General features: G+C 50.6%; 2 protein-coding genes across 10 annotated transcripts in view; one reads left to right on the forward strand and one right to left on the reverse strand.

Moving 5' to 3' along the window:
• The window catches only part of LOC125720430 (uncharacterized), a 284,101-nt gene that overhangs the window by 59,362 nt on the left and 197,804 nt on the right, over positions 1-26,935 (forward strand). The gene's annotated exons all lie outside the window — the stretch shown is intronic.
• Positions 1-26,935, reverse strand: part of fat1a (FAT atypical cadherin 1a) — a 45,585-nt gene that overhangs the window by 15,964 nt on the left and 2,686 nt on the right. For 7 of the 9 annotated variants that reach the window (XR_007385449.1, XM_048995830.1, XM_048995834.1 and 4 more), the window contains exons 2-10: positions 22,097-25,386; positions 13,442-13,756; positions 8,226-8,287; positions 5,169-5,483; positions 4,875-5,085; positions 4,445-4,513; positions 3,898-4,037; positions 798-1,073; positions 439-649 (exon numbers count right to left, since the gene is read on the reverse strand). Coding sequence is in view for 8 of the 9 variants with exons in the window: in XM_048995830.1 (XP_048851787.1) it covers positions 439-649; positions 798-1,073; positions 3,898-4,037; positions 4,445-4,513; positions 4,875-5,085; positions 5,169-5,483; positions 8,226-8,287; positions 13,442-13,756; positions 22,097-25,358 (4,861 nt within the window). In the remaining variant the exon portion in view is untranslated. The remainder of the gene's footprint in view (positions 1-438; positions 650-797; positions 1,074-3,897; positions 4,038-4,444; positions 4,514-4,874; positions 5,086-5,168; positions 5,484-8,225; positions 8,288-13,441; positions 13,757-22,096; positions 25,387-26,935) is intronic. The other 2 variants (XM_048995835.1, XM_048995833.1) reach the window with 1 other exon arrangement.

Here is a 26,935-nt window from a genome sequence, read left to right on the forward strand (position 1 = left end):
TTACCACAATTCTGGGCAGAAACGAGACAAACAGTAGATTGCTGCTTTCAGAATGTGGATGAACACAGTAATTAAGTTGTTTTTCACACTGCTGGATCCAGACAAGCAACAGCGACCAGGGTAGTGAAGAAGCAGTGTGTTTGAGCCAGCCAGAGCTCAGCCTAAGTGTACAGCTGCTACGATTGGCGACAGCCATTCCAGACATCTCAGGAATGTGGCCTCCATGAGATTTGCCCATTGTTTGGGTTTCGAGTGGCGGGGAAACACAGCTTTTCCCTGAAATTCCTAGTAGGCTGCAGCCCTAACATCAAAAGTATGCACGCACACACACACACACACACACACACACACACACACACACACACACACACACACACACACACACACACACACACACACACACTCATTTACACGGATCCTAGTGATTGGCACCAGTACCTGACTCGATGCTGTAGCGGACCTCGGCATTGTGGCCTTTGTCTTTGTCTCGGGCAGTGACCTGCAGAACGGCAGAGCCCACGGCGGCCGTCTCAAACACACGGGCCGAATAGGAGGGGCTGGTGAAGTAAGGGGCGTTGTCGTTGGCATCCTCCACATTGACGATGACTCTCACCAGGTTCCTCTTCACTGGAATGTCCTGGTCACGGACCTGAAACGGCAGGAAGTTGCTCAGACGGCAAACCGTACAGACAATATGCTTTTACTCCTCTGTTTGACAGTGACCGTATTAGTACCAGATGACTGCAACAAACCCAAATGTCCCAAACACATGAGCACATGTGTGCCGACCGGCGTACCATCACAGTGAGTGTGTGCTGCCTGGTGGTCTCATGGTCCAACCTCTCGGCAGTGAACAGGATGCCGCTCCCTGGTTCCAGCCGAAACTTCTTCAGGCTCAGTGGGTCGGTGCTGCTCAGTAGAGTGTAGGTCAGCTTGTTCTTCTCATCCCGGTCCGTGGCGTCGACCCGCAAAACCTCAGTGCCAGACGGGGTATCCTCAGGGACGATTATCTCGTACTTGGACTGGGAGAACTGGGGCCGATGATTGTTGGTGTCGAAGACGCGGATCAGGACCTGTTAGGACAAAGAGGGCTGCTGAGCATTCTGGTCTGTACCTAAAGCCGGCAGGAAATGTGCAAACAGAAACAAAAAGTGGCATTTCCCTAAATTTTCCACTGTCCGGAGACAGTGGGCTGGGAGTGCGGAGGACACGAGGTTTGTCTCTTTTACATCTCTAAACGCGCCACTCTAGAACCACCCCACGCAATCGCAGCACTGCCTCCAAGGACACGTGACCTGCGTGTGACCTTTTTTAGTTCTGAAGGGCCCACTATCGCGGCCGTCATAGAAATGCTGCACATTTCCTGGCCAAATTCGGCGAGCTTCTGACTCTTATTAGCTCAGGATTCGGCCATCGGATTTCAGAGAACGGATTAGGAGGCGGAAAGAAAGACATCACCGTATCACATCCCGACAGCAGTACAACCTTACCTGAGGACTTTTCTGAACGGAAAAAATCAGAGGCTTTCTTTTCGCGAAATCACCAAGAGACACCAGGGGGCACTCTTCCACATTTGCTATTCACCGCATTGCCTTTTCCCCAAGCTCAGATAATCCGTGACGAACAGTGTGAGCTCCTTGCCGACTGATGAACAGGCACTGTGCAAAGCTGCCCACATAGGCCCTACACAATGAGAGGTGGACATCCCATAATGCTTTTGCCACACAAAACACTGGTCACTGCCGTCTTGGAGCCCCGGCTGGGGGGGTGGAGGACAGAGGGAGTGTTGTGGGATCGCTATATTGTCAAAACTGCAGTCTATCGATGTGACACGACTAGCGATACTAGCAGGCTGAAAGCGGAAGGGGGGCCCACAGGAGACACAGTCAAGGGGGCTGCCTTCAGCTTCCCAAGACCCTTATCTATGGATCCCCATCGAACCTGCACACCCTCCCAAGAGTCTCCCTCAGGAGGAGCCGGACGCCGCGATAAAGCTCGCACATGTGCCGGCCCTGAGGACAGACAGCAAGGCCTCCGGCGAGGTAGATAGGCAGAACATAATCGCCCACAAAAGCCACTCAGTCACAGTCCAGCGCCTTTCATTTTGTAGCGATTAGAACCATCCAGGAGGCAAGGCAAGGACCTGCTCTCAGCCCCCGTCTTTTATACTTCATTGTGCACGCCTATCAAACACATCCCTGACCTGTAAAGCCAGGCCCGGGACCCTCCTGTGGTGGCACTCTGTGTTGTGTTTCGGCATGTTGGTGATGTGACGTGGCGTGGTGAGGGAGGTGCAGGCCAGACCCGGGACCCTCCTGTCGTGGCACTCTATGTTGTGTTTCGGCATGTTGGTGATGTGACGTGGCGTGGTGAGGGAGGTGCAGGCCAGGCCCGGGACCCTCCTGTGGTGGCACTCTATGTTGTGTTTTGGCATGTTGGTGATGTGACGTGGCGTGGTGAGGGAGGTGCAGGCCAGGCCCGGGACCCTCCTGTCGTGGCACTCTATGTTGTGTTCTCACCCAGCGGGGAGTGCAATATGATAGGACAGATGGGTGATGGTGAAGGCAGTCTGGAGGAGAATATGAACAGCACAACAAAACTAAACTAAAGACTTAAGTCTAGACCTAATTCTTAAAAATAAGATTTAACATAAAGAGAAAGTAAAATAAAGAGAAAACAAACAAACTTTGAATAGTATTACAGATTCTTCCTCATGTCCTCAAACATAAGAATGAGTTGTCGATTTTCCCCCTTCAAAGATACCAAACCAGAGCCTGCTTTTGTGCACGACAGTTTACAATTGTCACAAATTAATGTTGGCTCTATAAAAGATGGGCAAACACAACATAAATATAATAAGTATACTTATTTACCCAGAAAGAACTCGCTGATAATTAATTTTACCATAGTGACCACCAGTGAAACAATGTCATAAGTCATGGAAATCCTTTAAATAAACAGACTTCCACCCAGCTCATCACCAAACACCCTACAATATATAAATTTATGAACGGCTCACTTTTACTCCCCTCAAAGTCGGATGAGCCAGGAACCATATTTTAGCTTTTACTTTTGTACGCAACAACTTACACACGCGATAAAGGACATGCCCTCCTGTGGGCTGGAAGCACAATGACCCCCGGAAACATTACACACACCAGTTGTGAATAAATTATTCAAAATTAAAACAACAAAATGATTTAACTCATTATTCTACAATAAAACTTATGCAAAGATTTTAGAAACAATGTACCCTGAATTCATCCCAAATTGTATCCAGTGAACTTTTTTAATCAGGGAATTCACATCTTGTACTTTTATGCCAGTGCACCAATGCAAATTGGTGAATCGTACCATCCCCAGTATGGGGTTCACCAGATGCCATGTCTAACTGCAAGGAATTTGCCTGGCATGCCGGAGATGCCATCACAGCCAGTCTAAACAGCACAGTGCGTGAGTGTGACAAGCCGCCGGCCAGTCTTCGCACGATATGGAGGGAGGAGGAGGAAGAGGAGGAGAGGCTCTTAGGCAGCAGACACAAGCACAAACGCGACACTGATGAGTCACTAAAGATAACCTGATGAGTCACCGAGAAATGCTGACGCAACAGCCCGGGTGTCCCGCCCGCCTGGGGGGGCACCCACGCTTCTGTTAGGCTCTCTGAAGAAACTGGGTTTCCTAAGCATCATAAAAGGCCCTGAGCTGGCAGACAGGCGGCACACCAAGAAGCCAGGGAAACAGGAACACTGCAAAGAAGCACAGACCGGTTTCTCGCCCGCTTCGGCTCGCTGCCTTAATGAACCGGCTTCTCCGCGCCACACAGCCATCGGGAGAAAGATCCGGATCAAATGGAACCTTCCACAGACGTTACTTTTCGTCTTTTTTGACGTCGATTACCTGGGTGCTGATGGATCGGGTCCCATCAGTTGCCTCCACGGTCAGGTTGTAACTGGACCTCTGCTCCACATCCAGCGGCCGAGCCACGATGATGGTCCCGCTGCCCTTGCCCACGTCGAATCGGCTGTCCTGGTTGCCACCTGAGATGGTTCGTCGCGGATGAGGGACAGCAGAGGAAAAGGGCATCAGCACCCACTCGCTGTGGACAGGCGAATCATCATACCTGCACCACTGGAAGGCCTCACCCTTACGATCCCCTTATTTATCATGATAAACAGCTTCACTCTCGACTAAAAATAAAACTACATTAAGGACACATACAGGAATGTAGCTCATTACATTAAGTCCATACAGCAGGCTAGTGCACACTGCTGGGAGGGACATCTATCAGCTTCAGTTTAGTGCTGCTCACACGGCGATTAATCATATAAAACAGCACAGCTGACAGCCCAGAGAGCCCGCTCCACTGCGAGTCACATATCTCACAGCTACGGCGTCGCACGACAGACAAAGCACCATCACAACACACAGAGGAGCCAGCAGATACCTTCTGCTGTACAGTTCAGGTCACAAGCCATCTGAAAGATGGAGAACGCGTCTTTATCTGGTGTGCCTCCTTGGCAAACGCAACAAAACAAAGAAACAAACGGAATATTCCGGAAGAGGGGAAAGCGAAAAAGCAGAAAAACACAGGAGAGAAGAGAAGAAGACGTCTGTCAGTCAAACAGAGGCAGGTTAGGAGAAGTAGGGACAGGTGTGAGAGGACATTCCAGAACTTCTTACATGCCAAACACCATGCAAGGAGATCAGCAATGGCTGAGAATGTTCTGGGCGATTACAGCTGAGATTGTGTGCTAATCCATTTGGTGAATTAATCTTATGGGCAATGCCTTATTAGAAGCACGGCCCTTCCCATTGATAGGCATAAATGTGCTCCTCAACGCCCCGCCGTCCCATGCAGAGTGAGCGCCGGCTACCTGTGATCTCGAACCACACGGGCGTGCCTGTGGGCTCGGTGGTAATGACTCCCACCATGTGCTTCACGGGATCGCTCTCCATGACGGTGAAGGAGAAAGACGACTCCTCGAAGGCCAGCGGCTGGTCGGACGGCTCTGGCTTCGGGATCCATTCGATGTGCAGCCGACAGGTGGACGACTTCTGGGGCCGGCCGTTGTCCACGGCTTTGATCTACAGCCACACGGGAGACCCGACTTAGTACGGGAACACCTACAACAAGGCCTCCCAAACTGTCAGCAGGGAAACAGGCTTACCGTGAGGATGTCGTACTCTCCTGCAGACGAGGACTTTTTGGAAGACACCAGGCCAGTCTTGGGCTCAATGAAGAACTTAGCATGCTCGTCCCCTTCCTCGATGCTATATGAGATCTCGGCGTTGGGGCCCTCATCCCGGTCTGAGGCCACAACCCTGTATACGGGCTCCCGTCGAGCAGCTCTCTCTCGCTCAGGCAGCTTGATCTTGTAGATCTTCTCCAGGAAGAGCGGCCGGTTATCATTCTCATCCAGGACCTTCACGATCACCCGGACCGCCGTGGACATGGCAGGTGTCCCATGGTCTGAGACTGTGATCTGTGGGGGGGGGAAGGGGGGCACAGATAAGGCTCCTGAAGGCTTTACCCTCTAAGCTGTAAAAGGCGACTTAGAAGCAGACGTGATATGAGTCAGAATAACCTTCAGATACCACGACACAGGGGACAGCCTGACACACACAGGGTGTACATTTCTGACTTTTAAGCATCAGCTTTATATGCTGGTTAGCGATTCCCATTTTTTCAGAAGGTGCCTTAAACCAGAACAGCCCCCTTATCTCCACTGCTGTCCCGTACATGTAGCTCGGTCAATCAGAAAATAAACCCACGTAATTTCTAAGAAAATATGATGCACCTCAAACTCCCTCTTCACAGGTGTCCGTTAATATTTCTGTCTCAGTCTTCCAGACATGCTGAGGATCACAGCATGAAGGCAGCAGACATGCGTGCGAGAAACTCAAGTGTCATGACAAGTGAAGTCAAGTGAAGTCAAGTGAGGAGTGCTTTATCATCAAACCATTTGTGTCAGGTATACAGTGGTATGAAATCATGCTCCCCCAGGATCACGGTGTGACATACAGGCAGTGAGTGCTGTAGGAGTGTATTTGTACTGAAAATTTTTGGTATGGGTCTTTCGGTTCAGTGCGCTTATGTACCGAACGAATGCAGCAAATGCAGAACCTCTGTGTGTTTGTGTTTCCCCCGAGCAACATCAGTAAAGGGACGGATGGAGCCGCACTGCTACGCACGTGAAGCTGGAAACTGTTAATGTGAATACAGTACAGATCAAGTACAGTTCATTTTCTAATTGTGCACCTTAAAAGATATTTATTTTATTTTTATTTATGAGAGAATATTTATTTTGATTTACTTTTAAGTAAATTTTAGTTTTTTATTAGTAGGAAGCAGCATTATTGACAGAGACTTTTTAAAAGAGTAAACTACTGTTAAATAAAGAAAAACAGAAGAATTTTATATTTTGTTTGTGTACCGTCGCACCCCTAGAGTGCTGGGGAGGGTTTTCGCATGACTGATGACAGCATCAGCAGGCCCTAAACATTATCAGCTCAAACATTTCACCCAAAGCCTACAAGGCTATCAGAGGAAGGGGCCTAGCTGAGAGGAGCAAGTGATCGTCAAGAACTGACGTCGCAGGTGATGATCTGCTGCTCCGCTGCCTGTTCCTTCCTAACGACACACAAGCAGCTTTTAGCCTGCAAAGCATATGGGCCGAAGACCAAGGTGCCAGAGGGACCATCTGGCAAAGCCTTCAGGAAGCGATATCTACCGGGACTTCACTCCAGGGACACTGAGCGCTTGTGCTTTGAACGGTTCCTGTTTTTGATTCCATCCGTGGCCAGTGGAATCCATACCTCACTATGACTCCAAGATCACTGAGTCATCAGCGTCGGCGCCCCCTGGGGGATCCTCACCCAACTGGGGAAACTGGAGACGAGCACTCAGACAGGGTTCCATTACACAAGCCCCAGTGACAGTGGAGATGCTGATCGGCACTTTTTAAAACCGGATGTGGACCTTTTGGCATGGATGGTCTTTATAAAAAATAAGACGGTTCCTGGAGCCAGTGCTTTGCATCCTGGGATAGGTCTATCCGGCTGCAAAGACCAAGAGCAAATGTGAACCTCTCATTGTTGGGTATTGAGACGGAGGAGCTCCCCCCTACCCCTACCCCCTGGTACCCCTCCCCAGGAATGTCCTGTTGCTCCCAGGAGCTGAGGAGCCCCCCCCCAGGGGAGGCACGGTCAACAAAGGAGTCCCGACTGGACTCTGCCCCTCATTCAGCAGCATCTCCATGGAGACCAGGCCACGCCGGTGAAAACTGGGGCAGAAGTCACCAGCCTGCAATTAGCTGCCAGCGATTATGCTCGTCTTGAATAGAACTCAAGCCATTAACAGTGAGTCATCTTTCGCACATCGCAGGCATCTTGAATCCTGATTAATCAGGCACGCTATTATAATGGTTTTAAGCATTAGGCTAAGTGGCACACGGTGAATGTGAAGTGGTCAAAGGCGATCAAGGCTGGTGGCTCGGACACCGCGAGAGGCCAGTCCTCCTGTGGGCTCCTGTCCCTCCCACAGGACGCCCTCTGCTGATTAAAAGTGTTTCTGCGGCCTCATCCAACCACAAATCATGTGGGTAACTTTTATTGGCGAGTTGGGCTGCAGAGAACTGAAAAACACATGTGTCTGAGGGAAGGGTCAGGTTAAGGCTGTGTCCCGTTAAACTGTGGCTGTGGTGGGGGGTGGGAGGAGGAAACTGGACTCCCCGAAAACCAAATAATTTTCCCGGACACAGCAGAAGAGCAGTGCAACGGGAAGCAATCAGTCATCGCGCGGACTCCAACAGCCACAAGATCTCCGTCCACGGAAGCGGCGTTATTGATCACGGGCGCAGACGCTGAAATTACGATTTTTACAAAAACAGCCTAGCAAGCAAAACAAAAAGCGGGAGCGACTTATTCCAAGTCTACACTGGCTCTTTAATTACAAGATTAAGTATTTAGAATCTGGCTGACAGGCATTTTCCAGTCACTAACTCTGATAATGAAGCCAGAAGAGTCTCTATATTAAGACCTCAAACCTTACCCTCCATATAGATCTCAGAAGCATGCATTCAGGACCAACCTCTGGGCAGTAAACAAAGCTGGTCCAGTGCAGCCGTCTGAGGGAGTCTGCATGTCTGACTCAACGGTTAAAGCTTAGAGGAGCCACGTGCCTGTGGAGGGAGATCCGGACACTTAACACACAGATGACAGCCTACCTCCAGAATGTGTTCATCCTGCTGTTCCCGGTCCAGCTTTCTCGATGTAGTGGTGACCAGCCCTGCCGACATAAAAGACAGACAGACAAGTCAGGGGACTCATGACCCGGAACCGTCTTAATGCCGCCGATGTTCAGAGCAGCTCGAAAACGGGCCTTTTAACGCCGCGATCCAGAACGTGCTGTTTGTCTAGGGCAGAGAGTGCCGCTAAAAAGGAAGCAGGCAGAAAGACACAAAGCGCTCACGCTGCAAACAAAGGGACGATTTACGGCCGCCGGCCAAATGCAGCTCACGCTAAACCCTGCAGAGGGCCTTAACACCAGGGCTGTGTTTTGCGAGACCTGCTTGTCACATCCATCCAATTTATATGCAAACACGGGGCCCGTGCACTCCAGCTGCCGGGACCTGACACGGCCTCGACAAAGAATCCACCAGCAGCCACCCCCGCACCCTGCAGCTCCTTCCCCGCCTCGCCCCCACCCCCGAGCCACTCCGCAGAAATGCCCGGCCTCCTGGCGAGCTGTGCAAACAGTGTAGTCCCCCCCCTCCCACCAGCCACCCGCCCCTCACAAAGACCTGCCTGGACCGGCCTGTGATGGGCTCACACCGGCATGCCAGGTAGGCCTCGAGACGAGAGAACAAAGAAAGTGAGAGCCAGAGTGTGGCGGAGGAAGCACACCCGCACACACTGCAGCCGATTTTAATTACGATTTTAAAATGGAAAGAGGAGGACGGCCTGCATTCTCACTCCCACTTTAATGGCAGGCCGGCCAGTTCCAGTACTAACCGCGCGGCGTACTCTGGGAGCGCGCTGCCGTCTGATTAGCATAAAAAAAGGATTTCCGAAACCCAAGCCCGTACGCGGCACACATGCTGGCGACAGGAATAGCAGACCGCAGCTTTCAGAAGCTCAGAAATAGCACCAAGCCGCCGTCCCGCTGCAGAAGAAGCAGGCCGGCCCATCTGGGGCGGGCGGGAGACCAGCCCGGGCTGCCGAAGCCTTTCCGGGGCGGCGCCATCTGGGCAGAGGGCTCTAACCGCCGAGAGCGGCTCGTGCAGAAATCACACCAAGCACATCAGCCATTAGGACGCGGCCGACGATGCAGGCCAGGCCGGGAGCGGCGGATTAGGGCTAACAGCAGAGCTGCCGTTGCTGGACAGCAGGAGCCGCGCAGCGCTAGCTTCAAATGGCCTTTGAAGTCGGCACTCACAGACGATCAGCCTGCTCTTAGCAAACATAAAACCAGGAAAGACAAACTGCCCAGCTTTGTCAGTGAAGGCAAACAGAAAGCACTTTTTATTTGTATATATATGTTTACCCGCATTTTCCTTTACTTCAGTAATGCAGTTTATCGAATTCGTTTCAGCACTATGGTGATCCAGCAGGGGGCAGAGCGATTAAAGAACAACACTGGTTTAAGTGAAGCACCATCAGCTAGATGCAAGATGACAAATGGAGCCTTTGTACCATACACCCAATTCTGCCCCCAAGAGAAACTTTCTGAAGCGAGAGGGATTGTCTCTGGACACACCCCACCACCTGGAGAGGGGAAGCTGATCCGACGTGATTTAGAGCTGAGGCGTGTTTATAAAAGAGAAAATCAGCTCAGCCCAAGGACTCCATCATTTCCAATTTGCTGGCAATGTTCCTCCCCCATTTCCCTTAAAAAAACAGCCCAGGGCCACAATCATCTCATGCTGACGAACGTTTACCCACATCTGGCAACACTGGTATACTTACTGCGGGCCTCGCCCTCAGACACAGAGCACAGGCAGAGTGTGCAGAAAGAGAGGAAAGGCCAGGCAGGCAGAGCGCTCTGGAAGAGGCGCAGTGAACAGCAGCTGGCCATGTGTTGTGTGTCACTGTGGGGAGTGGGGGTACCGTCTCCACTGAGAGGGAGAGAGAGAGGGCGAACGTCCAGACAAGGACAAGTCACTACTTGTTATGGAGGATGTCGAGCTGGGCACAGATTCCGCCAGGGGGCTCCTCCAGAATCTCTCACACAGACACACTTATAGATACAGACACACACGTTCACTTACACACAGGGACACAGACACACCGACCCACACAGACACACACATACAAACGTTCACTTACATACAGGGACACAGACACACACACACACACACACACACACACACATATACAGGGACACAGACACATTCACACTCCCTCAAGAGGTAGGGTCAGAAATCTATTACCAGCCACCTCCGGAAGCTTCCAAAAGCACCCCTGACTAAACCTCCTGCCATTGTCTAAGTGGCAGAAAGGATGGAGGGAGGGACAGAGAATAACCACCACTCTGAGCTGGATGTATCGTCTTGCAGTTCTGTGTGTGTGTGTGTGTGTGTGTGTGTGTGGGGGGGGGGGGGGGGGGTTTGTGGCACTGACCCCAAAGCACACTCAACGAGAGCGACATCTGTTCCCCCCACATTCCGCTTTTCAGGAGCTGCTGATGGGGTAATTAAATTAGGAAACACTTAATCACCACACGAGCCCAACATTTATCCAGGGTGCCGTTCATCCTGTGCAACGATGCACAGACCTCTTTATTTACCTAGACGGTAATAAGGTGCGAGGAAACGATGACTGATAATCACTAGACAATCGTTTCGGAATGGCCGTACCCGTTCCTGACAGCTGGCGGGCACCACAGGGGAGTGGGCTCATTCCGGAACGCTCCTGACCCTGCACTCACATGGCCTTTTACGTCCAGAGCCCGCCAGCCGTCTGTCAAAGCTCACAGGAAGTTGTAGATGGCAGTATCCTCTTCCCATGCGGCAGTATCCATTTCCCATGCAGCAATGTCCACTTCCCATGTGGCAGGCTCCACTTCCCATGCGGCAGGCTCCACTTCCCATGCGGCCTTCCTGCAGCTGACAGCATCTGTGCTGCTGGAAGCTGGCGTGAGGCCATGAGTAACGTGCACGTACATGCTGCTGCCGGGGGCCAGGTTTCTGCTCACCACTCCGGGGATTAACTTCACAGCGGAAGCCCTGCTTCTCTCAAACCCAGCACATATACCTTTTCAATTTGCTACTATGGGTGTTTTGTCCCCCCAGGCAAAATCAGAAGGGGGGAGGGAAGGCGGCCCTAATTTCGGACCAGGTATAACCATCCCTTCAGTCTGACCCAGAGCCGCCTTCATTTACTGTTTTATTTTTGCATAGGTTTAACACAAGGATGCATTCAGAAGGCGGCCACAGGCAACACCCCCAAGCTGTGACCGATAGTATATAAAAATATCGAGAAGAGAGAAATTTTAAAAGAGGGTAATTCCCGATGTGGGGCCAGCTGGCGGACGTAAGCAGTGCTACCGGAAAGCAGCCACTGAGCTGTCAGCACCGACGGACCACACAGCAGGTGGATAACCTTAGAGCTCTGATTCACAGAGAGGATGGATGCCCTTGGGACGCCGTTGATATGGTCTGGAAGTTTCTGAGCCAGAGAAGCTTCCCCAGGCTCCCCCAGCAGTGAAACATAACTGTTTCGACATAAAACCAGTATCGTCGTCCCAGCATCACTAACGCAAACGGCTCAGGTGTGGCACGTCTCACGAAACCTTGCACCTTCTCGATGGGACCCTTGGGCTGCCTCGCACCTATAGCACGCTGGTGGACCATCTCAGCACCAGAATCAAACCCCCTTTAAAAGTGAGCGGCCTTGGGCCGCTTCTACGGTGATGCCGAACCCCCGATCTAGAGCCGAAGTGGGGGGTCAGCGCCCTGAAAAGCCCCGATTCAGCACGTCATGGCCGAAGGGAGGGAGCTCGGCCTCCAGCCTGGCAGAGTACCAGAGGGCGGCCACATCCAATGCACTTGTTTGCTCAGCAGAAACTGAAAAAGCCTTTCATGTAAGAGTCAGCCCCTGGGCCCTGACACCGGGCTGGCAGCACAAAGAGGCCGCTCCGGATATCAGGTGGGGGATGGGCGTTCCCCGTGAACTTCTCAAGGTGAGGGCTGGTGTCACAGTGTAGTCCCCGCGGTCGCTTATGCCTGGCAGACTTCAAAAAGATGCCCATTCTCATGGAACAATGGCCCAGAGCAGTGAGAAAACAAGGCAACGGCATTGAACCCATGAAATATATTATGACCAACCGGGGGTTGGGGGGGGGGGCACCCCCCACCACTTCTACAGTCACTGGCAGGATGCTAGAGCCCTTCTTGCCTAACTTTAGAATGTTCTGGATCTCTGACCTGTCACCAGGCGCTCTCGCTAAAAGTACCCATGCCCCCACCCCCACCACTGCACTCCCAGACTCCCCCTGAATAAGGGTGCTGCACTGTTTCAGCAAGACACATGCTTACTGCCGTGCCAACCAGCCCATGCTTCAAAGCCTTGAACCCCCCTTTGAAATACCCTCGTGGGAGCTGCAAACACTGCAGCTCATTAGCAAGTGGCCTGTGACTGAGCGGCCAGCCCTCTGTGCTGACGAGCCGCCACACAGCCGAGCCGCCGTGCAGCCAGCCCTCCGTGCCGGCAGGCCTCCTCACTGACGAACCCCTGCACAACTAGCCCTCTGCGTCGCCAGGCCTCCACGCTGATGAGCGCGCCGTGCACTTCCTGTCCCAGTTTGTTTGCATTTTTTTTTCCAGTTTTCATTGAACGGCTGCCAGCTTCACTGTGGAGAGTGAAGACTGATACAGAAGGAACCCTTATTTGGTCGGAAAATCCACATCATCGCTCGCTGCTGCAGATAACCGACGTTTGTTGATACAAATGCCTTGGAATACAGACCCCAGAGTTCCACGAAAGGTCACAGCACAAAAGGACACGTCGGCAGCATCTCCATGAGAGAGCGTGCACTTCACGGCAGGGAGGATCAACAGCCCACACTGGCAGAACCTTAATCATAAGGCATGAAGAAACCAAAGAAAAGTCAAGCAGCACCATCTAACAGACACTCAGCGTTGGTTAATCCAGGTCCAGAGAGTAAAAGTCCAGACTGGGATTTCGTTTCAACCATCCAGTTGAGGATAAAGATTCACTGTCACAGATTATTCAACTGGTTGGTTGAAACAAAATCCCGGTCTGGACTTTTACTCTCTGGACCTGAATTACCCAATTCTGTAGATACTGAGGGTTCAGTCTCGCGTCTTGATGCTGCTGAGTTTCCCACTTGGGGACGGCGGCACGCCAAGCTCAGGGAGCAGCCTTAACCCGCTGACACACCCTGCACCCAGGAGTGTCCCTAGAGAAAAAGGGAACTCACCTGTCTTGGGGTCAATGTCAAAGAAGCCCTGAGGGTTTCCACTGGTGATCTTGTAGGTCAGCTTGTTCTGGGAGCTGGTGTCCGGGTCCCAGGCTTGCACCTGAATGACGGACACGTTCTTGGGGGAGTTCTCCGGGACGCTCGGGAAGTAGATAGGCTCCGAGGTCTGCGGTGCATTGTCATTGACGTCCTGTACTTGGACGTAAACCTCCACGAAAGAGGAGAGGGGCACCACCCCCTGGTCAGTGGCGTACACCGTCAGCCAGTAGTGCGGTGTGGTCTCGTGGTCCAGAAGCTCCTGGGTCCGGATCACACCTGAGAAAACAAGCCAGCATTCAGCTCTCTCCGTGGCGGTAAGATCTTAATGAGTTCTAGTGCCAACGCTCTACTTACTAGCCAAGGAATACAATAAATCAATTCAGCTATAAACGATTTACCTGCTTTAAAAAAATCGAATGAACATTTGAACTACGAAGCTTTGCTTTCGGCCTTATTGGCAGGATCGTTACGGCGGGCCCGAAAGCCGATTCCGTAGCGTGGCCTCCTCCCGCATTTCAGACCACCTTCAGGCGAGGGTTCAACACCTCCAAGTCAAAGACCTGGGCGGTGTGGGCCCAGATGGCCCCGGAGACGGGGCCGACCGCACTCGTTCCTGGGCGTCGTCTTACCCCCAGAGCCCCCCAGCTTTGTGCCGCCTCCAAACCGGCGACTCGCATTGCCCGCTGCCCCCCAGGGATCATTCATACGATCCAGCAACCACTCATTCCTACCTATTGTTCACCCTTCCTGCTTTACCAGCCATCCCCCCGATAGGTGCTCCTCCGCAGGGAAGCCAACCAAGCAGCATCAGATATCCACCACCCCCCCTCCAAAAAATAAACTGACATTTCCTTCAGGGGTGTAAGGGTGTAAGAGATCTTTTGTGGTTGCTCCAACATAATATAGGTACTGCCGAAATATCAATATCAAGGCTGCTGACAGGGTGCAGCACACAATGTCATTTTTTGTCTGGGCGAAACTTAAGGTCTGCGTGTGGGTGGGGGAGGGGCCCGGGTCCCTTCAGTCTGTGAAGTTGAGGGGAGGGGTGGAGGGGGTCCGACGGCTAGATCTGGCCAGAGAGTTTGGTATTTTGAGTGGAACACCGGGGGGGGTCAAATACCCATCCCCGTGGTGTTCCGCTGTGGGATTTTTACATTTTTAACGTACCCATCTGGAACACCATGGAGACAACCGTTAGAGAACAAGTGGCAGTGGGGGGATGTGGGGAGGGGGGTGAGGACACAAAGGGAACGGCCGTGGTCTCTCCTTAACGACAGGGAGGAATGCAGAATATCCACGTACAGTTACAGTGCATAAATGGGGGGGGGGGTGTTTCACATAGCATATCTGTCCTGGAGGGCGGCCCCCATTTTGGTTGAAAAGAGGCAGGACCAGGCATCCATTTTGTTGTCAGACATAATGAGTCGGGTTTTTCTCCGATCTTTTTTTTTTTCCTGCGGTTGCAGGGAAGAGTAAAGTGAGACCAGGAGCTCAGCCCACAGCTGCATCAGCCACACACTCTGATGCCTCTACCTGCCTTCTGAAGCCGAGCCTCTTACAGCTCACCAGAGACACCGTTTTCCTTACTACCTCGCTAACAACAGAATGCAGAGCCACTCGGGATTCACCCGTTACTAGGGTGCACCGATATTTTTGGCCAATATAGATTTTTGTCTAATCCTACAATACCGATCATCGATACGTGTAACCAGCTAAGCTCAGCACTCCACGGACCTGTAGTCAAACTGCTGTTGGTGACGATATTTCTTAAGATCCCATACAGTGTGCGGCGACAACATCAGATAATGCAGACAGTGAGACTTCAGGAAAGCTGGGTTGACTTGGGAAACTGCAGTGAGTGTCTAAGTGCTGAATGAGTCGACAAAATCCCTCCTCTTCCACTAGGGGAAAAGGTTGATTATCAATGCAATCATCTCCATTATTTTTGGTAGTTGTGTTTCTAGCTCTGAAGTCTAAATATCGGCTGGCGATATCAGCTAAGATGATGCTGGTGTCTTGGTCAGCCAATACGTTATATACGTTATATATGTTACCCAACATATTGTGTATCTCTACTTGTTACCCCCTCTGGTAATGGGACCGGAAGCTCAGGAACACAAGAAGGGCAGCAGGAGAAAGCGGACATTCCGGCTGCGGTGACTGAACACAAACTGGGCTGTGAGGTGGCAGCTTTCTGGCTCTCTCTATGCTGCACACTAGCGCAGGGGGGCTTAGCAGACCGACCACCCACACAGGAGACGCAGCAAAAGGAGAAGCAGGGCTTTCAAAGCGGCCTCCTCGCCTGCCACAGCCTAGCCGGAAGCCCAACACCTGAACGGACCTCCTAATTCCGTAAGAGATCATGGAAAAGCTGTGCTGGAACTTCAGGCTGAATTTTATTTAAGTGAAAGGGAAAGGAGGGGAGGTTCGGGGGATAAACACAGCACTGTTCACGAGATGTGGAGCTTAATAGCATTCCTCCAGCGTAAGAGCAAAACGAACACTTATTAATCCTGGAAGGAGAAATGGATTGTGGGGCCAGAAAGCAGATTAGGGTTTATCCCGGCTACCGAGGGCCAGGGAGGCTGTAAGGGAGGTAGGCATCATCTTTCCGGTGCACACGCGCAGGACGGACGGTTAAGGAGGGCGCCTCAGTGTGGCTTTTGAAAAACAACAGAATGCCCCCCTCCCCCCAGACCTGCCTGGCTCCACCCCGGCAGGCTTGATGAAGTTCAGAGCCCATGGCAAGTGCACCCTTTGTAGGTTAATTTCCAGCGTGCTCACAGGAGCAGAGAACAGGCTATTAAGGTTGGTTCTGCTGGCTCGCGAGCCGCTTCTCGGCCTCTGGAGGAGTGCTCTGTTCAACAGGCAAAGCATTCAGCTGCCTTCTTAGGTCTTCTGCTCCAGGCTGACATGAACTTTCTCATCAACCCCCCCGTCCCTCCGCCCCCCCACCCCCCTAGCTCTTCCCAGGCACCGATCGCTGAAATACTTCGAATTCCACAGTGGAGGGAGAGCACGACGGAAAAAGGGGGAAATAACTGCTGAAAGCAAACACCCCCATTGTAACGTCCGCGATTTTCCATTGCGGGACCCAGTGCTAAAGGCTAGCAAAATCCTCACTCAGGTACGTGGCTCTGACTTTTAAAGAATAAGGCCCCGCTTTGTCTTCATTACCCTGACAGACAAGCAGGAGAATGAGGCACACATGGACGTGTTATTCAGATACAGAGCGACCTTCTTCCAAAGGTGTGATAAAGTCCTTTCCTCATCAGGAATCTAATCAGGCTGTAAATTGCTTGCATCCTGTCACACCCCAGGTGCGGCGATGGCTCTGGAAAGGCAGCCGCTATCTGCGCGGCTGCATAAATCCCAGAAAACAGCTTCCAAATAACTGCATGGTAATTTAGCAAACAGGATGGAGCCCACAAAAGCCCTTATCAGCTGTGTCACGGGTCAGAATCCTGGGGCTTTATAAGTGACTAAGTCTGCTTTCGCCCATCAGTTTCCTGCATGGTTGCCACCAACAAACTCAGCCGTCTGCACAAACCATAACGTCACGTTCAAAGTACCAGTTTAATGACTTGTGAAGTCCACGTTTCGCCATCAAATCCATTTTTCAGTCAGAATCTTGATACACTGCATTAATGTATCACTAACAATATAAATCTGCAACCAAAACACAGACACCTCCAAAAGCTCGAAGAAATTCCAAAATATTTTGGTTGGGGAACAGAAAAAAAAATGAAAGGCTCTATTCAGCGTTTGAATGGAGGGTTATGGGAGCTCTGCTGGTTTTAGCCCATTAATTCCAGTCCAGGAATCCTATTGGGACAAGCCCAGAGCCTAGGCATTGTCACCATGCTGGATGTTATTTCAGACCCTCCAGAGCACGGCTATGCAGGACAGCACCATGTCAGCCACATTATCCAAGGTCAGATACAGTCCGGCCTCCCGTCAGCTCCCTGACTCCCTGGCCCTCAGCCGCGTCATGCCTCAGCCACCAGGCATTCCGGGCAGAAGTGGCAGCCCACTAACTAAACCTCTCGAGAAGACCAAAATGAGAACCCCTTAGGGTCCAAAAGCAGCAACACAAACCTGAAAAGCCAAATATCCTCCTTGCACCAAACATTGATCCTGGCTAAACAGTAGATCGTTATACTTGCAGGCAATCAACACACTGTACCTTCTGCCTTGGGTCAACAATGCTTCGGGGGTCAGTGGTCTGCTCGAAAAAGACAGACACTGCGGCACCTCTGACCACCATCCTCCAGAAGGCCACGGGGTCGGAGAGGAATCTGACTTCCTGAAATACTACCGTGCTTCAATGTTTACAGTTGCTTCGATGTTTCAAAGGCTGGTTGACTTGGATTAAGGTAGCAGACTGCTGAGAACCCAAATCATAAATTTATTTACAGTGAATGTTGATAAGACATCCAGCTGAGATTCCAGATCAGATCTCAGGTTTAGATCTAGCTCCTTACAAAGATGGATGGCAGAATTGAACACGCACACCAAAAAAATAATAATAATAATTTAATTTCCAGTGCTAAACAATGTCGGCAGCGCATCTGTGTTCCTCTGTGACTCTCAAGCTGCTCGGGAGTCATTTCTTGGTTCACCTCTAACCCCAAAGCAAAACATAAGAAATCTGTCGAGAGTTCTCGGCCCAAACAAAGCATCTGCTACATCTAAGAACATCTAGAAATGACTAAACTTCAGCTGACCTTAATCTTCAGGGGAAATACCTTCTGATAAATTGCTGGCTCTCCAAGCTAGAGTACCAACCAAACACCTGGCTAAAATTGCAGGTACCCTCCCGTAGACCATAATGTATAAGCAACAACGTTTTGACCATTCGGCCCATCAGACCTCTCAACTGCCAAAAGCATAAGCTAACAGTGCTGCCCGATTTAACATGGCTAGCAGACAGCAGCTTGAGGAGTTTAAAAATTACTTGGTGACTGAGCAAGCAAACAATTTTATCTGGGGAAAGCGTACTTTTTCCATCTCGCACCCTACAATCAGAAAGAACTGCAGCTCTCTCCACATTCCTAGCTTGGGTCGCCCAGGCAACCTCACTGAAGCAAACACTACTTAGAGCAGTGTGTTCTTTAGAGTTTGCGGAAGAAGTCACACTTCTGCTCCGGCTTGGGTGTATAAAAGAAAAGTGTGATCAGGGAGGCGGGTATTTTGAGCCCATCAATCAGCTGGAAAGGCCGTGAGGTCGTCTGGGATCTCGGCACAGCCAAACACGGGCAACACAAACCGCCGGGTGCATACTTCAGCTATCTGACATCGTCACGAATCGGCCAGCCGTGCCGAAGACAGGAAGGGCGCTCCTGAGGGCATGCCGGGCTTTTGAAGAGGAACGCGGAATGCTGAGACTTGCTTGTTGTGCATCAAGCTGTTTCTCTTACACCCTACAAAGGCCCCTTTCAAGGTTTCGTCTGTGAGACAATGCATGGCAGAAGGGCACCGCATAAATTACACTCAGAGCGTGTGTGCGAGGAGGGACCCTGGAGAATGGCGTTCTCGACGCTTTCCCAAAGACCCGCCAGCCAGCTCAAACGTGTGCATGCGTGCATGGATTACTTTGCTGGTAATGTTTCCTAAACAGCACGAAGCACCCTACAGTAACTCCATCATAAAGATTAGGCTCCAAGAGCGGCAGGCCCACGAGGGGTTAAGTTGCCAGGCATGTCAGCATTCCAGCAAAAAAGGGCAACCATCAGCCAGGCAGCTCGCTCCGAAAAGAGCCAGCCACCAGGAAAATAAATATCACAATGTAATAACATCCCCAGAATGACTTTCAATTAGGCTCATTTTAGTTTAATGCACAATAACGAAGGAACCAACCTTAATTAAAGATGAGGGATGGAACATAAAATTCCAGTCATCCCTCTAAGACACACGCGGGGGGGAACGACTCAGCCATCCTCGTAAATGAAAGCAATCGCTGGTGGGGGGAGGGAGGAGGTAGAGATCAAATGAAAAAGAATCTTAATTGAGCACAGAAAAGATCACACTGTACCCTGATCCTAGAAGGCAGAAGTCGGTCCCCTTTGTGCAAATACAGACCTAATTAATTACCTCATTTTCTTTCCGCCGTACAATATAATCAAATTCTCCTGTGTTCCCCTACACGGTTGCTGCTAACAGCCGGCTTCCTTTACACGGCCCAGGCTGCATGAGTTGGGACAGTGGCATGCCTTCCTGTCCTGGGCACGCAGAACCCCCATTAACACAATTACCCCAAACACGTCGTCCGGCAACCAGCAAAGCCAAAATTAGTTTGGCCTGCGCGCACTACCTCACCAGCTCTCCATATGTCCCCCTATTTTTTCAGCGTCTCTGAGGCCTGCTGACAAAGACGGCGCCTTGCGTGTGTGACTCGCAGACGGTGCCGACGATGCAAGCTCTCAAACTGCCTCGGAGAAGGCAACCGTTGCGAGAAAGTTGAGTTTATCATTAACGCCATTAGCGTTTATTTTTACAGACACATCTAGGAGATCTGGGATTTTGCACAAAGACTTTCCAGCAAAGGAAAAACTGGTTTGACACACAGCAGGGGGAAAAAAAACCCAACACAAGCACAGCCTCTGCCTGCAAATGGAAGGCAGCCTTCAAAGCATGCAGCTAATCTCCGTCTCACATTCCACGCTGCCACCCCTACTTTTATGAGCTCTCAAAGTCTGCAGAGAGAGAAAATAAAGTTTATAAATAAAAAGGACACACATGACACAAGAAAGGCAAGGAGGGGAAGGGCCAGGCGCTGCAAAGCAAAGCAACAGCCACAGCTGTGTGCAGTCTGCCTCTCGGTGGCCTGTCATCCCGGGAAATAAATAAATCTGAAACCTTTAACGTTTAAGGGCTGCGGAGTGTGGAGGTGGCGGTGCGTCTCCTGGAATCCGTACTGATCCCTTCGCTCTTTCCTCCCCGACTCAGAAAGCTCACCTACAGCTCTGATTATTTTGGGGAGTGGGTGGGGGGTTGGGAGGCAATCCCGCAGCCACATGTGGTAACCTCATACCCAACCCCCCTCTCTGTTCCCAGGGGAGCTACTGCCTTGGGCATATTTGGTTTGTGACCAACTCTGGCTGTGTTGATAACAATGGTGGCTCCATATGACGAATCACCCGGGGGTGCGAGGGGGGTGGGCAGGGGATGTAGGTGTTCAGGCCAATACTCCCGCACCATTTTGAAACACCAATGCCATCAACTTTGCTTGTTTTCAAAAGCTACCAAACTGGAATGCCAGCACCACCGACATCCTCCAGTCCAGCAAGGCCACGGCACATTTAACATGTGGCGTACGTCACAAGAGAGCCGCCCCGGCTCACCAGAATCATGGAAACAATTACAGAACATCTATCGAATTTGGCGTCAGTGTCGGAGTATGATACGGCTACAACAGTGGGTGAGATTAAAAATCTCTCCGGCTTCAAATTTTTAAATCCACTTAAGGACTAAACTAACATTGTGGATCGAGCCCCAGAACTTTGTGTCCAATTGTTTTATTCTGTGTCTAAACAAAAGAAAGAAAGGAAGGGGGAAAAGTTAATGTGCATGCAGGACCCTAATAAGACACTAAAGAGGAATGGCTATCGGCCGGATCTGCACAATGGACAACAGATGGTTGGAGAGTAGAGCGCTTTGAGGTAGCTCGTCCTGTCTCAGCACGTTTACCCCCCACCCCCGGCTCCCCCCACCAGTTTAGAGCTGCCGCTACTTATTTTCTCCTCTTAACAGCAGCGTGCATCTTCCAAGACCGTATACGAGCTAGAGCTGCACACAAAAGAAAAATTCACCTCAAGACTTTATTTATGAAAATCTGGGCTTCACCATGAATGAGGTCTATATGCAGCAGCTGTTATTCGGTTCCATGATTTCACAGTTTTACTGACTGGTCTGTAAAAATCAGTCAAAAAAACTGCACACAGGAGGAGAGGACTGACACTGGCCAGGCACCACAGATGCCATGGAAACACCATGGAAAGCTGAAATTAAGAAGGTCACTCCTTCAAGGAAGCCCAAAACAGCTTTAACAGTCCCAATTCTTCGCTTTTCTCAACGCGCTCTCACCATCCAGGACAAATACGAAGAACTGACTGAAACTGCCATTGCAAAATGACTCACACCAGCACTGAAAGCATGGAGAATGCTCTTTATAAAAATTAACTGCAAAAGTAGATTATTTAATGTAGTTCAACTAATGTGAATCATTCAATATCCAAAACAACCATAAAAAATCCCATCACCCCACATTCCAATGGACTCCCAAAGCAACCTGTCTGGAATAAGTCAGTCTCCGAGACAGCTGGCCTGTCTGCCAGAGCTATCAACTGTCTGTTCCTCCAGGAAAACAGCAGGCAAGGGGGGGGGGGGGGAAATCAGGAAGTCTCTCGCCTCTGACAGTCGCACCAATACAAAGAGGTCTACTCTACCCGCAGACGTTCAGTAGTGGTCTAATATTTCTGGCTTCCAACCTTTTCTGGATGCGGTCTTAACGGCACAATTACATTTCCATGTGTGGACACAGATGCACACGCATACAGTCTAGATAGATTTATGCACAGTGGATATCGTTTGGAGTCAACTAAAAGAAAATCTTACCAGTTTCTTCGTCGATGGCAAACACCCCAAGTCCCGTTCCATCACGAATGGAGTACCTTACTTCCCCATCTCTGCCCTTGTCTTCATCGTGAGCTGTCACTTTCATAACCGGGGTGCCAATAGGAGCGTCCTCCTTGATGGATCCCTTGTCCACAAAGGCGGGGAACAAAGGGCGGTAGAGGTTCTCATTCACATCCACAATGTCCACTTCAATGTGACAGGTGGAGGATAAGGATACAGGCCTGCCTTTGTCCTTAGCCCGTGCCGTGAGATTATAGACCTGCTTCTTCTCATAATCCAGGTTTTTCACAATACGCACAGCTCCACTAAGCTTGTCCACCTCAAAGTTTCCATCCCCACTGTCAGTCAGACTGTAACGGACCTGACTGGACGGGCCAACATCAAGGTCGTAGGCTTCTAGCCAAAGCACTACTGTGCCGACTGGGAGGTCTTCTCGAACTTTCACTCTGTAGTCTGGAGGGATGAATTTCGGCGGGTTGTCATTGATGTCCTCCAGGACCACCTTCAGAGTCACCGTTGTTATCAGCTGGGGTTCGTCGCTAGCCTGATCCTGCGCGGCTATTTTCAAAGTATACACAGGATGGGTCTCACGGTCCAGCGGGCTCTTCACCTTCACCACACCAGTCTGTTCATTGATGGCAAAGTGCCCAGTGTCAGCTACCAGTGAGTACCTGACCTCCCCGTTGGCACCCAGATCTTTATCAGTAGCCTCAACTTGAATAATATCAGTACCAGGCGCTGTGTTTTCGCTAATTTCAATGGAATAACTGTCTTGCAGGAACACTGGGCTGTTGTCATTTGCATCCAGGATGTTGACATCCAGAAGACGGGAAGAGGACTTCTGAGGGATTCCCAGATCGTACACTGTTACGTTAATTGTGTAGTGATCTGATGTCTCCCTGTCCAGCGGCGCATACACCTGTAGCCAGCCAGTCTCCATGTCAATAATAAATCGACTCTCTGCATTCCCGCCGGAAATCACATAAACTAGTTTTCCATTGAACCCACTATCTGCATCAGAGGCATTCATCAGGACAAGTCGGGCGCCTACAGGAAGATCTTCTCTGATCTTGATAACACTGGGAAAGGAGTCCAAAAAATGTGGTGCAAAGCGGTTAGTGGTGTGTATGTCTACAAAGTTATCTTCAGGCTCCACCTCGCTGTGGATCTTGCTTCCCTGGAGCAGCTTCTCCGCCAGCATGGCAGCAACCCCAGTGTCAACACATTTCAGCTGGACTGGTTTCCGAGCTGTAATGACACTGATGTTCATGATCATGGGTGGAGTGACATTTTCACCATCCGTGGCAATGATCTGTAATCTATGAAAAGATACTTTCATGCCCTCTCCTTCATTTAAGGACTGCTTTAAGGAGAGCACACCAGAATTTGGATTCAAGTCAAAAAGCCCAAGGCTGTTGCCTGACTTTATTTCATATCGTACTAACTGTAGCTCGTCCGCATCAATGGCAGACACTGTAGTTATCTGTTCACCAACTGCATGGTCTCTTGCCATTGTAACTTCGCAGTCAATGTTTTCAAAGAGAGGGTTGTTGTCATTCAGATTGTTCAGAATGATTGTCACAGGGACCTCTACTTCACGACGAAAAGGGGACCCCCAATCCGATGCCCTAACTCTCAACTTGTAAATTCTTGGCATCAGCTCATAGTCTAGATCTTCGGAGGTGCTAATGACACCAGTGAAGTAGTCTATTGAAAAGGGTAGAGGGTTGTCATTGGCAACACTGTAGGTCACATAACCGTTTTCACCACTATCAAGGTCCTTAGCACTAACAGTCAGCACACTAGATCCAACTGGCGTGTGCTCATCAACACTGGCTTCGTAAGAGGGCTGGAGGAACTCCGGGGGGTTATTATTCACATCAATTACGTCAATGATGACCTTAGTGGAGGCCTTGCCATCACTAGTGACAACTTCAAGCTCAAAACTGGGGGCATAGTCTGCCCGAATAGCCCTAGTCGTTGTAATCAGGCCCGTGTTTGGATTTATAGCAAACTGGTTTTTCTCCATTTTGTACTTGAATGCATACTTCAACTGGGGATAACTAGGCGCAGCTTTGACCATTACCACAGGAGTGTGAACTGGGGCAAATTCACTGAGGCTGACCCTATAGGTTTCCTTTTCAAATTTAGGCGGTCCTACTTTAAAGTGGGGAGATGTCACACGGACAACTTTAGCAGCGGAGAACTGGGGGGGACTTCCTTTATCCTTAGCCTGCAGAGTGAGATTGTATCCATAGGGCTGGCTGTCCCAGTCCACATCCTTCACTGCTTTAATCTTATACTCTTTGCTCCCGGGGCTGGTCCTCATGGCCCTAAATTGTTGCAGAGGGTCACCTGCCACAACAGACAGTGACGCAATTTCCCCGTTTGGTCCCTGGTCATCATCCTCCACTGTCACTATGGCATATGTGGGGTCCCCATCACCGTCTGAGGGGGTCAGCGGGACGGCTGTTATAATAGGGGCATGTTCGTTGGCCGGCTCCACCCGTACAGTCAACCTGGCCGTGCTGCTGAAACCGCTGCTCCCATAAAGCTTCATACCACGGTCTACTGCCAGCACCTCCAACTCATAAAGCCGGGACTCTGACTGGTCCAGGCGGCCCGTCAGTGTCACCACGCCGCTGGTGGGATGGACAGCAAACATGTCCGTCCACTCCCTGAAGCTATAGTAATACTCGCCGTTGGTGCCCACATCAGCGTCCGTGGCAGTGACTCTCGCCACACTGGTCCTTATAGGTGTGTTCTCAGGGAGGGAGATGCTGTAGGAGGTGGGGGAGAACAAGGGCCGGAGGTCGTTGGTGTCGAGCACCTGCACTCGAACTTTCGTGCGAGCCTCAGCGCTGGTGGTGCGTTCAAATGCCTTGACCGTAAGCACATAGTGGTCTTTAACCTCCCGGTTAAGAATGGCCGTGCTGCCACCTTTCGTCCTGATGCGCAAGAAACAGAAATCGCCCACCACATGCTCCTCTGCTTTGAAGAGGCTTTCCGTATCACCAGACACTATTTTGTATCGCACCTCCCAAGCAGGGTCTACGATATAGACGCCCATTTTGACTGGACTTTCCAGGTAGGTCTTAGCAGCGGAATTCTCGAATATGGAGGCTTGGTAGGCGGGGTGTGTGAACTGCAGGGCTGATGTAGGTTCCATGCCCTGGTTCCCCACGCAGCCAGAGAGGAGAGCCAACAGGGCGAGGACCAGCGACATCAGGAGGTTCCCCATGATGCCGCAATCTGCTTTGCCGCGACACCTGCAACACAACAGGAAAGAGAAAACAAATGCTTTAGGAGGTAAAAGAAATAGCAGGTACTGACCAAATTGAAGCTGCTGAAGGCGCACAACACTGTTTTTTATTTCTCCTTAATTAAACTTAAAAAGTGACTGCACACACCATTCGACTACACAAGCCTTCTCAATGGGGGAGGGAGTGGGGGCCTCCTATTGAAGTCTGTTTACACGAGGCGACAAGGAACTTCCATCAAGTCAATGCCGGGGACAGTTGTTCAAATAGGAGTCAGGTTTCACTGATGGGGGAGGGGGGTAATTTCTTACATTACCCTGAGCTTCGCTGAACACTTTCTTTTGAGAACAGGACAAGCAATGGCCAGGCTGAATAGAGGGAGCAGTCTCTGGGGACACCATCCAGAAGCATGAGGGAGCCCCACTTTAACTCGACTTCAATTTGCATCTCGCCGGAAGACAAATGGCGGCGTGCAAATAGTTCAAGAGAAAAATGCAAAAAAAAAAAAAAAAAAAAAACCCTGTATCCTTCCAAACCCGCATAAGTTTTGCTCCCCTGTTATTCCTGTACTTTGTTCTTCCAAAGAATAAGACTTAAGCTTGAGGCATTTAACACCTGAATGGTAACGAAGCTTAGAATTACTTCATGACCTGTTGTAGGTCAAGGAAAACCACTTCAAAGTAAAGATCTGCAGATTTAAAAATCCCTTTGTTACACTTAAATTGCATATCTCCCAGATTCTTTGATCTGCGATGCATTATGCAAAATTCCAAATCATGAGTGTAAAGTGTATCTCCCCATCTCAGAATCCCAACTTCAGAGCAGAATGCCACGTTTGCAAACTGAGCACGCGACACGGACTCTTATGTCTTCATGTTAGCCGCTCAACCGGAACCTTCTTCTTGCAAATGCGGCAGACGGAGCTCAGTACCTGAAGCGATGGAGCAAAGACCTCCAGTAATGGGACATGTAGTCCAGCTGGTCTTTTCAAACTATGCCTGCTGCAAGCCGTAACCCGAAAGTAAATGTTCCTCATTTAAAGCACAAACACGTTTTAGGGTCAAGATGCATACATTCAGACTGAATGCATTCAGATTCCGATGTCATATTGAAGGTATGCAGCAGAATATGACACTTATGAGATGCTGTGATAAGTCCCAGAAACATAATTATTGTTATTGTGTCCCTGTGGCAAAACCGCAGCCGGAGCCAGAGCCGACCTGGGGCCAGAATGGGGCGCGGCTCTAATGTTAACCGTGTGTGTGTGCGCCATGCGCAAGTGTGTGCCCTAGGGGCCCGGAAAAACAGCAGGAGGGACCTCAGGAAGGTCTGCTCTTCCAGAGCTAAAGAAGCTGGCTTTAGAGGGTGAGGAAACAAAGGTGGACTGTGGCGGTGAAGACTTACAAAGTACCAATGAGACAAAAAGAAATGCAGGCATTTTAAAAACTAGCCTGGCATCACTTTTGAGATGTACTGAAAGAGAAGCACTCAGACTGACTGCGTAAATCTGTGTTTAAAACGGAACGCCCCCCCCCCCCCTTCCACCCCGTCGGGACTA

The sequence above is a fragment of the Brienomyrus brachyistius genome, chromosome 25, assembly GCF_023856365.1.
Source record: "Brienomyrus brachyistius isolate T26 chromosome 25, BBRACH_0.4, whole genome shotgun sequence".
Taxonomy (NCBI): Eukaryota; Metazoa; Chordata; class Actinopteri; order Osteoglossiformes; family Mormyridae; genus Brienomyrus; species Brienomyrus brachyistius.